Source organism: Puma concolor, chromosome A1 (assembly GCF_028749965.1).
Source record: "Puma concolor isolate L17-30 chromosome A1, mPumCon1.1.hap2, whole genome shotgun sequence".
Classification (NCBI taxonomy): Eukaryota; Metazoa; Chordata; class Mammalia; order Carnivora; family Felidae; genus Puma; species Puma concolor.
In genome coordinates, this window is record NC_141667.1 from 101390318 (window position 1) to 101405214 (window position 14897).

Below are 14897 nucleotides of genomic sequence, written 5' to 3' on the forward strand. Positions count from 1 at the left end.
CACAGAGACGTTTGAACTATTGCTTCATTAGGAATATCTTTACAGAGAAGGAAATTGGCATGGAATGTTGTAATATTAAAGTTTGAAAGTGAAATTATAGTTTTAAAAAATAATGAGTCTGTAAGGATGCTATCAATTCTGCATGGTCTAGAGAATTCTGGTTAATTGCTTATTTTAGTTAATGGAAGATTTTCTGTAAAACAGTTATAGACATTTTTACTGGTGGTAAAACTCTTAAAATGGACTTCTACTAAAATTGACCTATTTTGATATGATTGAAAATTTAGGAAGGTACATTTGTTTTACCAAATGAATTTTGAATGTGTAGTGAGTGTACGTGAGAGAGAGAGAGTGTGTGTGTGTTGTTAGAATTTATTACAGCAGTATCTTGGATAGAATTCTTACACAGGTTAAATTAGCTTTACCTATGCAAAGTTGCAGTGAGCTTTGTGAATTTGTTCCTGTTTTAAGTTCTGATGAAAGTGTCACATTGGAAGTTTTCATATTTCGTGATTCTCGGTGTAAGCTGAGTGCTCACTGAGCCTGTCTTGTTCCAAGCGCGATGTTTGCTTACAGACCGCCACAGGAGACACCATTGCCTCATCCAAGTCCAGTGCGTTAGCTGCAGCTCGTCGAGCCGAAACAGAAGGAGGAAAAAAACATAGACGGAACAATGAAGCCGAAAGACTTCTTCTGGCTGGGGTGGAGATTCCAGAACCTGTTTTCTTCTGTACCATAGAACCCCCTTCGGTGGCTAAGCAGCCAGGTACAAATAGTTTTGGTGTATCAATTAACTAGTAATTAGATACAGTTAGTAATTTAGATACAGATAGTTATGTTATGCCCTCAAAAGATTTCTCACATGATTGAGTTCAGTTTTATCAGAAGTCATGGGTATTACTTGGGATTAGTCTTGTTTTCTATTTAAGATGTTATGATTTTTACAAGCTCCTTTTATTTATTCTTTTCCCACATGTTGGCCATTTTCGACTATCATCATCTTCCTTGCTCTGGTTCTTGTGGTGCTGTCATTGGCATCCAAAGTAACTGGCGTCAGGATTCCCCTTCCAGTTATAATAGATTAGACAGTTAACAGTTCAGAAGGATTCATTTTCTCATCACCATTTACAAAATGCTCCTTTTCCTTGTTTTTTGGCTCAACCTTTAGAACTCAGTGAAGATATTTATATACTATGGTTAATGTTGTTTGAGCTTTTTGAGTGTTGTGTACTCGTGCTTTAGCCTGTTTAAGTTCTCAGTGGCTTCTCATTACTTACATATAGCACAAACGCAGACTTCTTTCTGTGGTATATAAATCTCATGATTTCAGCTGTATCATTTCCAATTGGATTTGGTTGCATATTACAGAAAACCCCCAAGTAACAGTTGCTTTAATGACAAAAGTTTATTTCTCTCTCTTGTAAAATGTGCCTTGGGTTGGGAGCCCAGGGGTTAGAGGGTGGCTCTACACCATCATCAGGCCCCCGGGCTCTCGTTTTTCTGCCCTGCCTCTCTGAGTCTGTAGCTCCTATCCTTAGTTATCACAGGATGGCTGCTAGCACCTCTGGCATCACGGCCAAGTTCCTGACAGAGACATGGAGTAAGGAGGAAGAAGATGTGTCCTTTTCCCCTTAAAGACTTCTTCTGTGTCACTGGCTATTACTTAGACATCTGGCCGCTCAGTTGCAAGGAGTTTGGTAAATGCAGTCTTTTAGGCAGGCGGCAGCAGAATAGAGAGGAAGACCACTAGCAATCGCTGACACCAGCCTTCTTGCCTGGCCTCGTTGTTTGAAACTTCCTCCTTCATTCTGAACCCTCTTCTTTCACCAAAAAAAAAAAGTAAGACAGAATAATGACTCACACCTTACACTTCTGTAATAAACTAGTTCCAGTTTTCTGAAGATACCATGCTCTTTTTGCATTACTATTTCTTTTCATTTGTTCTGTCTTGCATTATAATGGCATAATGCAGTTTGTCTACCTGGAAGATGTTCACTTTAATTAGAAAATCTCATCTCAGGCATCACTTCTTTTTGAGGCCCTCACTGAATTCCTATATTAAGTTGTTGAAGGACAAACCTAGTTCTAGAGGTGGCATTAGAAGCTATTTTTTCCCCTTAAACAAGTTGGGCTCACAGATGATGGAAAAACAAAAGCACCCATTTACTGCCTCCCATGTCTTGAGTACCAAGGGGAAAAGAAACAGGAAGATCCCTAGACAAGTAGGGGTTCCAGTTCTTACCGTTCGAGCTGGAGTTCACATGAAAGAAGTGTGAATACTGGTTTAAGACAGCCCCCAAATACTGAAGGAAACTGGGTCTGTTCTTGTCCAGTTGGTAAAGGTACAGCAATGAAATTAAAACAGGTATAGCAGCAAGTTTTCTTGTCACCTTAAAATGCCCTGAGACCAACTAAGGGTATAGTCTTGACCCTAAGGAAGGAGGATCAGGTGATGTGAATCTGGCTACCCAGGTTGATGTGTATCAAAGTTGACCAAACTAGTTATATCAGGGGTAGCCAGGCACTTAAGAGCAGGGGCTGCCCAAACAAAATAATCTGACTTTTAAAAAATATATTTGAGGGGCGCTTGAATGACCCAGTCAGTAAAATGCCGATTTTGGCTCATGTCATGATCTCGCAGTTAGTGAGTTCAAGCCCTGCGTTGGGCTCTCTGCTGACAGCTCAGAGCTTGGAGCCTGTTTTGGATTCTGTGTCTTCCTCTCTCTCTCTGCTCCTCCCCCGCTTGTGCTCGCGCGCGCTCTCTCTCTCTCTCTCTCTCTCTCTCTCTCTCTCTCTCTCTCTCAGAAATACACTAAACATTTAAAAAATAAAAAATAAAAATATTTGAAAGTAATTTCATATTTCAAACATTGTGAGTACATAAATTCAAATTGTGACATTGCAGTTAAGTTGCACCAGCTCATTTTAAATCTAGCACTTCAGCTTTTAACTACTTGAGGAAGAAAAGTCTGGGGTCCAAAGTAAGTCTAGTTAATGGGCATTAGCTTAGAGGTCCGAAGTCCCACAGGGGATGGGACTTTATAGAGTCTCCCTTAGACTTCTTTCAAGCAAATCTACCTTTTCTTTATTCTGGCTCTCCATTGTATTTACCCCATGTTCCTATTATATTGACACTCTGTCTTATAATGCCCTCTTCATCCCAATAAACCCCTGAAGGGTAGATTCGTCATAAATATTTTTGAATGAGTTTGCATTTTACAATAAAGTTACTGTGTTTTCATTTCAAAAGCTACAGTGTCATAAGCATTATTACTTTCTTTGAATAGGTGCTTAAAAATAAGATACTGTGTAAAATAATGCCTCTTAACCTTAATGGGCATAATATATTTCTTGAAATTCTTGTTAAGTGCAGCCTCTGATTCAGTACTGGAACCTGATATTTTGTCTTTCTAACAGGCTCCATATCATGCCAGTGTTGCTGGTTCTTGGACCTGACTTTGGGATGTCAAGAGTCCAGAAGAATACTGTTCAATAGAAATATAACATCAACTGTAATCTAAAATTTTCTTAGAGCTACATAAAAAAATAATAAACTGGCAAAATTAATTTTAATAATATATTTAACCCAGTATATCAAAAATAGTATTTCAACATCTAATCAATATAAAAAATTAATGAGCTATTTTACTTTCTTTTTTTCATAGTCTTTGAAACCTGGTATGTATTTTATACTTAGAGTATATGTCTGTTTAGACTCCTAATATACTAATTAGATGGCTAGTGGCTACTACTTGGACAGTGTATATCTAGAAGCGTATGTCCCTGGAATATAAACCAGGGTCCCTGGAATATAAGACCACTTTAAATGTGTGGTAAGGTTGGTTCATGAATCCGTTGCTCAGCTCTTTTCTTTAGCCGCACTTCATGTCTGAGAAACTTCGAACATCTTTTGTAGAGGGGGAGAATACAGTTAACAGCTAATTGATTGTATTAAAGTATCACTTGACTTTAGAGGCCATATTTATTTCAAATAATATATTCTTGTTTCCTCATTGGGTGTGATAATTCATCATAGAGTGACCACATTAGCATCTCTTTATTCATGGTGTAGTTTCCTTTGCCAGTTTCTCATTGCTTCTCTTTCTGAAGGCATTTTGCTTCCTTGTCTTTTCCTAGATCTTCGTGAAACACAATCAGATGATGTTACTCTCCCACGAAGCCACCTGTCAGTGGCTTCCCAGTGTAAATTCAAATTCTGCAGCCTGGCCTACAAGCCCTTACATCATGTGATTACTTGCTAATAACCAGCTACCATCGTGTTATTTTTCTAATTGCAAACCATTTCTCGCACAGGCATTTTCTCTGGTATTCTGTTTCTTCAGGATTTTGCATATATGGCCATTCTTTATTTGTGTCTTGATCTAACTTACCTTGGGGAGGCCCTTCCAGATCATTCAATCTTAAATAACTTCCCATCACTATCTTATCACCTCGTTTTATTCACTACAAAGCATTGATGCTGTTTGAAACGTTGTTTTTGAAAATTTGCTTGCTCATTTTTTCCGCCACTAGAACATATGTTACATTATCTAAAAGATGAAATGTAAAGGTAACATTTACTGTTTATCCCCTAGATTTGGATTATGCATTGAAATGCCTTCAACGTGAAGATCCCAGTTTGAAAGTGAAGCTAGATGCTGATTCTGGACAGGTTCACATTTTATTACAACTTTACTTCCAGAAATCTTTCAATAGTAGTATTTGTGTGTGTATGTGTTTCTGTATTTAAATGCATATATCTAAAACAGATTGGTCTATGCCCCCGAAAGAAAAAACCTTCTCTTTTGGTTCTCTGATAGTACAAATTTCTGATTATCAGGTTGACTGTCAAACTAGATAGAAAAATTTTCCTTACTTCCTCAATATAATTAATTATGCCTCACTTCTTTAAACCACTTTTTAATTTTTTTAACATGGAAGCTTTGCAAATTTGTGTGTCACCCTCACACAGGGGCCGTGCTGATCTCTGTATCGTCCCAGTTTTAGTATATGGGCTGCCAAAGTGAGCACATAAAGACCACTGTCATTTCAGTTTTCCAGAAGACAGCCTTTTGTGAAACTTTGAAATAAAGTTCAACCCCAAGACAAAGCCTTGAGCTTCTTATGCTCCTAAGGCTTGTAAACATGGCATACTAAAGGGAGGATGCAAAGGTGCTTTTCTTGTCAGTTACATGTAAGGTGGGGGGAGAAGTGATGGCTAACAACCTAACACTATGGGAGGAAGTAGAGCTGTAAAGTAGGTGGTAAGAAGTTTGTGGATCTTACATCACAGCAGAAGAACACATGTTCATTGTGTCTTTTTAGGAAGGCAGGGTAAAGTTTGTGTAAGATTTTAGAACAAGTTCCTTTAGAAGATTAGAAGATTATAAATTTAAGGATAAACTAAGGATTTAGTTAATCTGAAAACTATGGAGTATTTTATTTCCCAAATGCCAGCTAAATGAGGTAGTAATTTAGTTTAATACTGAAGGAGACAGCAACAAGCACTTAAACTTTTTTTTTTATTTTGAAAAACTTTCATTTAAAAATGCCAATACATACTTTTTTTAAAAAATGGCAAATAACACACACGGGTTCAGAGTACAGAATTAAGGTGTCCCTTTTTTCCATCTTAATTTACACAGGTAAACAACTGTGAAAATGTGAATAGACTTTCACACTTTCCCAAATGTCTTACGCTGTGCTATGTTATAAACCCGTTTATTTTTTCCAGAAATATATACAGATATATAACAAGTCATTCTTTTTGTATTATTCTACAACTTGCTTTTTCCAAATTCACTACTTTAAAGTACAGCAATTGAAACAAAATAATCCTTTTGTTTGTTTGTTCCTTATAATTACAGCTCTATTACAGCGGAAGGATAAAATTAGAGCCAGCCAAAGGAAGAAACAAATAGGGCATTATCTTCCTTCATCTTCAGGGATGTATTAACCCTTTTGGTAAAGGGTATTGCCAGTCAGGGAGGCTCACCCCACCCCTCCAGAGTTTTTATTAAGGCTTGATTACATACTGCTCATGTGGTTGACCTTTAGTTTCCAGTACCTCCTGTAAGTTGAGGCTATTACCTTGACTTTCCAGGTCGGAACAGATAAGGCTGTTCTGAAGCGCACATCATAAATCACATTGTTACACTGTCTCGCGGACAAAATCCCCCAGACCAGTAAAGACACTTCCATCAGGCAGCATCCTGGCCTAGAGATTACCTACTAGTAGCTGAGGGTAAGGGCCATACCTCTTTTTGGGTGCAGTTAATTCTTTACTACATAGATGGCATATGAATAAGACTGAGCAAATATGGATTCCTTGCACTATACTCTTTCATACAAAAACACCTTAAGGAATAACTAGTGTTGTAAAAAAAATTTTTTTTAAAGCATGTCTTGATTGGTTTTGATAAAAATTTGGCTTGTTCTAACAAGGGCCCTAAGTAACAATGAAAGATCAAAGATAAAAGATAATTTCACTGTCAAATAAAGGTCCAAGCTAGTCTGAAAAATTTAACTAGTCACAATACTGTAAGGGGCCCAGGATGATTGGGAAATAAATGCCAATGTGGTTGGGAATATTTGGGGAAAAGATTATCCTCTTCACCCCCCAAATAACAAGATGTCGCTTTCATCCTTAAGACAGTTGCTTACATTTTCATTAAGACAAGGGCTTTATCCTTTCTTTAAAGGTATAACCCAGAAGTTGCCAACATCAGTTACACTCATGTTTCATTGGCCAGAACTAAGCTATATGGTTGGGAATATAGTCCTGGCTAGATGCTACTTGCCTAATTAAACTGTCATGTAATAAAGACAGAATATCCTAGAAATTTACTTTTAATCGATCTATTATTCCACTCAGAAAAAAACAAAAATGTTTTGAGGAAGAACCAAAAAAAAAAATTGCAGAGAAACTCAGTTTGTAATTAATGAAAAATAACATATTGATATAATGCCTTTATATAGTATTTTGTGATAAACATTTTTTCTTTGATCTTGGTTTTATTTTCTTCCTGTTTTAACCAGACTGTCTTATGTGGTATGGGGGAGTTACATATTGAGATTATTCATGACCGAATCAAGAGAGAATATGGATTGGAAACCTATCTAGGGCCTCTCCAGGTGGCATACCGAGAGACTATTCTAAATGCAGTTTGTGCCACAGGTAAAATAAAACATTTAGGATTTGCTGTGTTTTTCTCTCTCTCCAGGATCTCTTTTCCAAATCTTTCAATGTAGTTGCATAAAGCAAGGTTCATATTCACTATCGTCTTCCATCAGTGGGCACAGGTTTTGTGTGTCTGTATTTTTGTGTCTCTTTAGGATTTTGTTCTATTTTGTTTTAAACCCAGCCCTATTCCTGTACCACTCAATACATCAAATAAATGATGAGCCCTCATCAGACAAACGTACTTTTCAGTGGTGGTCATGGGGTACAATAAGCCCTTCGTGTAGAGATATTTCACAAAAAGGATATCCAGAGGACTCATGAACATATTAAAAGATTCTTCATATCAGTAATGATTAGGGTCATGCAAGTTATGAGATATTTTACACCAACACAATTGGCAGGGATTAAATCAGACAGCACCAAGTGTTGGTGAGATGTTGAGCAATGGAAACTCCTAAAAACTTAGGGTGGGAGTGTAAATTACGTAACCAGTATGAAAACAATTTGGCAAGTTCCTTGTGAAGCCAACTGTGTGCAGACTTTACTACTTAGCACTTCTCACATGCCCTAGAGAAACTCTTATACATGTGCACTGAGAGATGGATATAAGAATGTTCATAATAACATAATAATAACCACCTCTGAATAGAAAAAACCACCCCAAATATTTATGGACAGAGAATGTGTAAACGGTATTGTGTTCATACAACAAAATATTAAACAGCTGTGAAAAAGAATGAATTACATCAATATGCATCAGCCCAGAGGACCCAGAGATAAGCAAAAGAAGCAAGTTGCAGAGTACATAATAACAAATTCAAAACACAGCAGAGTGAACTATATTGTTTAGGAATACATGCATATGTAACATAACTAAGGAAACTCATAGGAATGAGTGATTATATCATGATAGTGATGGCTTTGGAAGGCTTGTAGGTTACTACTGGTAATGGTCTATTTCTGAGTAGTTTTTAGGTTTCATAAGTTCTTTATTTTTAGCTTATTATAAAGAGAAATTGTAGATTATAATTCTTAAGTTTTAATTTAGGTGATGCATCACTCTATTACATGGTCACTAACAAAAATACAACATAGTTTTGTTTTAGTAATGATGGAGATTGGTGACTGCTGTTGGTTGTTAGCAAATGAGAGATACTGCTTTCAATCTTTAAAAAGTCACTATTTTGAGAAATCATAAATGCCTAAAACATTGGAAGAATATGAAATTTCACAATTTGTTGGTTAGTAGATTTAAAATAGCTTTTTAATTTCATTAGATAACCCTTTGTACTGTTTTACTGTTAAATAAAAATTTTATAATTAAAAGAATTTCAGTCACATAAGATATTTGAAAAAATGTAAATGTGTGATCTACATGTCAAAACGTGTGGGATCATCTGCCTCAACACATCTTAACCTTGCAGTAATATTAAGTGATTGAGAGCTGGTTTTTACATTGATAAACACAGAAGCAAATGCTTTCTTGATAGAACTTTTTACTCCCACATCTTTATGCTGTATTTAGTACCACTGTAATATTTTTTCCCACTTTATCTTCTATGAGACTTTGAGTTTGTTGACTGCAGTTTTTCCAGTTGTGGTACCTTAATACCTTTCCAGAACAAATCTCGAAGGTATTATATTCTATTTGTTTACAGATACCTTAGATAGAACATTAGGAGACAAACGGCATCTTGTGACTGTAGAACTGGAAGTAAAACCAGTTGAAACAGCCTCTGTTATGCCAGTTATCGAGTATGCTGGAGGTGTTAGTGAAGACCTTCCGACGGCTTCCCAAGAGGCCATTGAAAATGGGATTCACAGTGCATGCCTCCAAGGTAAGGTACTCAAATAAAGGTACGCTTAGTATCATAATCAACCACTTAGTCACTCCTAATATTATACATTATTTCTAACTAGGTAATGTTTTCTCACTACTCTTCCCATTATGTGTATGTTAGACCTGTTTCCATTGTCCCATGGTCCTTAGATATTCTGGTGGGTTTTTTTTGTTTTTGTTTTTGTTTTTACCAGTCTTCACTTTGTTCTTCTGTTTTGGGGGTTTCTGTGAATAGTTTCTAACTCAGACACTTTCTTCAGCTGTGTCCAGTCTACTTGTAAGCCTATCAAAGATAATTCATTTCTTTCACTGTTATTTTTTATTTCAAGCATTTCTTTTTGGTTCTTCTTAGGACTTCTGTCTGTTCTTGCATGTGGTTTACTTTATCAGAGTCTTTAGCATATATCAGTCATGTGATATGATCATTCCAACGTACTTACCATGTCTGGTTCTGATGCTTGTTCTGTATTCATATTGTGCTTTTGCTTTTTAATATGCCTTGTAATTTCTTCCTGATGGCCTAACATGATGTACTGGGTAAAAGGAACTGCTGTAAACATGGTGTGTAGTAATGTGGAAGTCACGTGTTGGGGGAAAGGAAGCATTCTAATCCATGGGCTTATAGTGAGCCCATGCCTCTGGATGGGGAGCCACACAAGTGTTTTTTGTTTTTTTTCACTAGCCTCAGGTTGGACAGGATGGCTAGGGTGGCCTGGAGTTAGGTATTTCACCCAAGTCAGTTAGGTCCTGCTAATGCCCCTGCTTCTTAGGCTCTAGTTAACTAGTTTCCCCTGAGAGCAGGCCTTTGTAAGAACAGAGTGCTCTGGAGTATTTCAGAATGGTTTCTTTTCCACTCTGTCAGAAGTACAAAGAGATCTTTCTCTGATACTTAAACAGGAAGAACCTGCTCGAGCTCTGGGAGGTACATCTCAAAAAATTATGGGGGCCCCCTTATGATTTATGACTGTGTCCCCCTGAAGTTTTTAACTCCCAGACTTCTCTATAGTTGAGGTTTTCCTGCTGTGGCACTGGTTCCTGGGCTAGTGAGGCTCTGCTCCAGGAAGCTGTGACTTCTTTGTTCGCCTGCCTCTCTGGTTTTGGGGGCAGTGGTTTGTCCTTTGTCTTCTCCTCTCTTACGGCTCTAGGAGGGGTTGCTTATTTTTCAGTCTGTTCTGCTTTATACTTGCTGGGACAGAGTGGTGACTTCTAAGCTGCCTAAATGAAGTGGAAACTGGAAGTCCTCTCCCTGCCTTTACTCCTCACTGCATACTGAGTGCTAACCTAAGTTTTTTCCCCTTGCCTAGGACCATTGCTTGGATCCCCAGTCCAAGATGTGGCAGTTGCTGTACATTCACTGATAATTCATCCTGGTACCTCCACAACTATGATTTCTGCCTGTGTCTCCAGATGCATACAAAAGGTAGAGAATATCCTGTAGTTCTCCTTTTTGCTTTAGGGTGACTGTCCTGATAGCAGTGTGCCATTGCTCCACAGACATCTGTGCTTTGCAGTGCCTCACACTTGTATTGATGCCGTCTGCGCCTTAGAGTCAGCAAGTTTTTACCCTGGACAGTCTCTGATTTCTTAATCACCGGGGTTATATCTGTAAGAGGACCTAGGAAGTTACTGCTTAATACAGACTGCCGGGAAATATTCTCTGATTTTAGCAAAGAGGCAGGTTTCCTTAACTGGCATTTTTGGTTTCCCCATCCCAGATACACAGCTGTTAGAGGTGAGCTTTGTAGTTTAATTAGGGGACATTTTGGGGGTATCCTGGCCCAAGATGGACTATAAAGGACATTGAAGATGTAATATTAGTTTCAGTTTTGAGTTCATGTTTATTTGAATAAGATTACCGTAATCAAAGATCATTGAAATCAGATTAAGTCACAGGGAGCCTGGTTGGCTCAGTCTGGTAAGGGTCCTACTCTTGATTTTGGCTCAGGTCACGATCTCAGGGTCATGAGATTAAGCCCCTCCCGCACTGGGCTACTGGCTGAGCATGGAAACTGCTTCTTAAGATTCTCTCTCCCCCTCTCTCTACCTGAACTTCACCTGCTTATGCTCTCTCTCAAAAAAAAAAAAAAAAAAAAAATCAGGTGAGACTGATAATCCACATAAGCACCTAACTTTATCAAAGCATCAAGCAGTCTAGTCTTGGAACAGTTACTTACCTCCCATTGTTTCCTTGAGTGTCTTGCCTCAGTAATCTACCAGAGCTGACTTAACTCACAGGATCTTAGTGTGCCAAATGTTGATTCCATGCATTCTTCTCAGCATGGGACTACTACAGTTTTATAAGTGACTGATTTGCAGTAAAACACTTGCTTTTAAAAGCCATTTTCTGAAATTTTGGACTGTGTCTGAAACTTGATTTTCTGTGGTCTTAACTGAATCTAGAATTATAAAGTTAAATGTGAATACCCTAAGTCGCTGACTTAAGAAGGTACAACTTAATGGTCCTTTCATATGATTTCATTTAATTTTCATTAAAAAAAATCTATACATTCAAAAAGTATTATTTAAATATTGTTTGCTGGGGTGCCTGGGTGGGTCAGTTGGTTTAGTGGCTGACTTCAGCTCAGGTCATGATCTCATGGTTCGTGAGTTGAAGCCCCACATTGGGCTCTGTGCTAACAGCTCGGAGCCTGGAACCTGTTTCGGATTCTGTATCTCCCTCTCTTCTGCCCTCCCCTGCTCATGCTCTGTCTAGCTCTCAAAAATAAAAATTTTTTTATATAGTTTGCCTAAGCATATAGTTAGAAGTATTATCTGGTAAGTTAATGATGCCTCCTGTATTTATTGAGCCTTCTTTGTTGAGCTTACTGTGCAGTGCGATGGACATAAATGGAATATGGATGTTTGTCTTCACCTAAAGGAGCTTATGATTTTACAAGGTAATTAAATATGGCCAAACAGCCAAAATATTAGAGCAGACTGGGGGTAATAAAAATGGAGAAGTGGGGAATTAGTATTATTGGAAGGAATATCTGAGCTGTGGATTTTGGTAGTTGGACACAGGGGCATTCCAGACACGGGAAGATTGAAGTCCCTTTAGCTGTACTCTCAGATGAAGGCAGAGTAGTAGTGAAAGACAGTGTTAGAAAATGGAATCAGACTATAGAGAAACCTTTAAAAACTACCCTGAGGAGTTTGAGGTTTGTTTTGAGAACAGTGGTGAAAAATTTAAAGTTTTTGAGGAGGGCATTATAATCACTGGAATACAGGAGGAACTAGAAGTAGGCAACACATAATCCAGGACAGGGAATGGACTGGGTCTGAATTAGGATACTGACAATAGGAACAGAAATCTTAAAGCTACTTGGGGAAACCGAAGTTAGAGATGCATGTCCAGGTGAAATGAATATTATCATGTCCTCAACAGAAATAGGAAAGAGCACACAAGAATGTTTGCAAAAGGAAATGATAAGGTTATCTTGGATTGCTGTGGGATATTTAGAAACTGTCCCAGAGCCGGGGGGGGGGGGGGGGGGGCGCACAGGCAGCGGGTACAAGGCTCAAGCACATAGAGACTATAGTCTGTATCCTCAATCCAAAGCATTCAATTCTTTGCTTATAGTGTTTTCATTTTTACCTTCTCCCACTCTGTTATTTTGTTCTGAAAGACATTATGTGAAGTGGTACAAAGCTCTTGGTAAGAACTGCAAAAAGAGAGGTGTGCTCTATGTTTTGAAATTTCGATGATAATGGGCATATACTCTTGGTTTTACTTCTCTGGCCATTTTTCATGATTGTGTGGGTAAAGGGCAGGAGAGGATGGGAAGGTGGTGACGTATCAGGAACAAAAGAATTCGAGGCCCAGAACCCTTACTTGACAATACAGGCAGTGTTAATGCCCCCTCTAAGGCCTTAAGTAATAATGAGAATCGGTGGTGGTGGAGCAGCGAACAGAGTGATGACCCACTGCACCTGGGTAAAGGTGAGGGCACATTCCAGAGCCCCCTCGTGCAAAGTTTCCGCTGTAGATCTCTGTTACATCCCACCTAGTAACGAGAGGCTTAGACTAAATCAGACTTTTATTACTTTTGAATTCTGGCAGGCTCTAGCAGTAGGATAGCTTTTTGATTATTCTTTGAGGTTTATTTATTTTTGAGAGAGAATCCCACGCAGGCCCTGTGCTGTCAGTGGAGCCCGCCCCACCAACCACGAGATCATGACCTGAGGGGAAAACCAAGAGCCAGACACTTAACAGGCTGAGGCAGCCCAGTAGGATAGCGTTTTAAATCTGACCCACCGGTACTTACAGTGCTTGCATTTGCCATACCAGTTTGTCTGACGTAGTGATACTCTGAAAGACTGGGACCCCAATACATCTTCTGTTGCTGCTACTTCCTCCGTTTTCTTCCAGTACTTGCCCTATGTGTTGTATTGGCTTCTGTTCGGTTTCCGTTTTACTTATGTGCTTATTCTTCTTGCCTTTTGTTGAATGTGTTTCTGTTAGCCTTACTGTAGTACATTTCTGGATTAGTCCTGCTATGGACTGTAACTGTAATAGGCATCAGGAACTAAACACGTGGTTTCAACAAATAAGATGTAAGTCTTTGACTGAAAGGGGAAAACCATTTTTTTCTTTGCACTGTCTCTGGCCACGTGTTCTTAGATGCTCTGTGTAATTAAGCTTTATTAAGCAGCCCCTTGCCATGTACCCGATAGTTTATAAAAAGAGCTCCAGGCTTACAAGGATGGGCAGAATTTACGAATCTTTTTTAACAGAAATTTGATTTCCAATAAGGAAAGGGGAGTTAACATTCTTGAATTCCTTTAGGCGCTGAAGAAGGCTGATAAGCAAGTTTTAGAGCCCCTGATGAAGCTCGAGGTTACAGTCACTAGAGATTACCTCAGCCTTGTCCTGGCAGATCTGGCACAAAGAAGAGGGACCATTCAGGAAATCCAGACTCGTCAGGAAAACAAAATTATTACTGGATTTGTTCCCCTAGCAGAAATTATGGTAGGTACTTAGTTACTGAAAAGAATACTGGGGATATTTATGCTGAACAAAAGTAGACAATCAGGATTTTGAACTGTTAGAGCGTTTGGATTTAAACTGTTACGGGAATCTAAGGGATTACCACAGGTAGGTGGGGTCATTACCATTCTCCACGCTTCTCTTCCTAAATGCTGAGACTAGGGAATACTTGTGAAACGTACCCACATTATTTACTTAACCTCCACAATATTTGTCTAGTATTTCCTGACAAAATGGTTCAATGAGAACTCACATGAGTCTCATTTTCACCTTTAGCAGCAGGAAGAGATACTTGAGGCTTAAATTTGACAACTGTCTTCAATTATTTTGACTAGGGTTATTCAACTGTGCTTCGAACGCTAACATCAGGCTCAGCTACTTTTGCCTTAGAACTATCTAATTATGAAGCCATGAATCCTCAAGACCAAACTGTACTGCTCGGCCGGCGAAGTGGCTTGACCCAAGTACTTTGAGACTCCGGAGCCCCTATCAACTGCAGTTTCAGTAAGAAGAATTTTTATTGCTTTACTCAACTTACTAAACTGACAGTGGTACTGGAGTTGCCCATTCTATAATCAGATAGAGGTCCCATTTTAAAAAAGATACATCTTTTATTTAAAACAGTGCACCAAATCTTAACTTCCACGATTTCAAAATCAAGTTGATTGTAGTACAGATTGCTGTAGGTTTTGTCCCCTCCTCTTTTCTTCTTTGTTTAGGCTCATTTTTATGTTTTGTATTCATAGTCACAATATCCAGTAAAAAGAGGTTCTGCAGATATTCCCCGTCTATAGAACAAAGTATGAATTAGGTTTTAGATTGATATAATGCATCTTAAGAATAAACTAAGTTCTTTGAGAGCCTGAGTGGGGGAGGGGCAAAGGGAG

The 14897-nt window shown here is 38.5% G+C and overlaps 2 protein-coding genes and 1 non-coding gene across 8 annotated transcripts in view; 1 reads left to right on the forward strand and 2 right to left on the reverse strand.

Annotated features, from left to right (window-relative positions):
* GFM2 (GTP dependent ribosome recycling factor mitochondrial 2) overlaps positions 1–14897 on the forward strand; it is a 74408-nt gene that overhangs the window by 44485 nt on the left and 15026 nt on the right. For 5 of the 6 annotated variants that reach the window (XM_025924269.2, XM_086698833.1, XM_025924270.2 and 2 more), the window contains 7 exons: positions 577–766; positions 4596–4672; positions 7039–7177; positions 8842–9021; positions 10328–10443; positions 13810–13992; positions 14346–14514. In XM_025924269.2, the coding sequence (XP_025780054.1) occupies positions 577–766; positions 4596–4672; positions 7039–7177; positions 8842–9021; positions 10328–10443; positions 13810–13992; positions 14346–14483 (1023 nt within the window). In that variant the 3' untranslated portion in view covers positions 14484–14514. The remainder of the gene's footprint in view (positions 1–576; positions 767–4595; positions 4673–7038; positions 7178–8841; positions 9022–10327; positions 10444–13809; positions 13993–14345; positions 14515–14897) is intronic. The other variant, XM_086698848.1, reaches the window with a different exon arrangement.
* LOC112861836 (U6 spliceosomal RNA) lies at positions 4929–5031 on the reverse strand. The gene has a single exon (XR_003223723.2). It is a non-coding gene; the product is annotated as a U6 spliceosomal RNA (small nuclear RNA).
* The window catches only part of HEXB (hexosaminidase subunit beta), a 31961-nt gene continuing 31568 nt past the window's right edge, over positions 14505–14897 (reverse strand). The window contains exon 14 of the mRNA XM_086698920.1: positions 14505–14798. Coding sequence (XP_086555046.1) covers positions 14738–14798 — 61 coding nt within the window. The 3' untranslated portion in view covers positions 14505–14737. The remainder of the gene's footprint in view (positions 14799–14897) is intronic.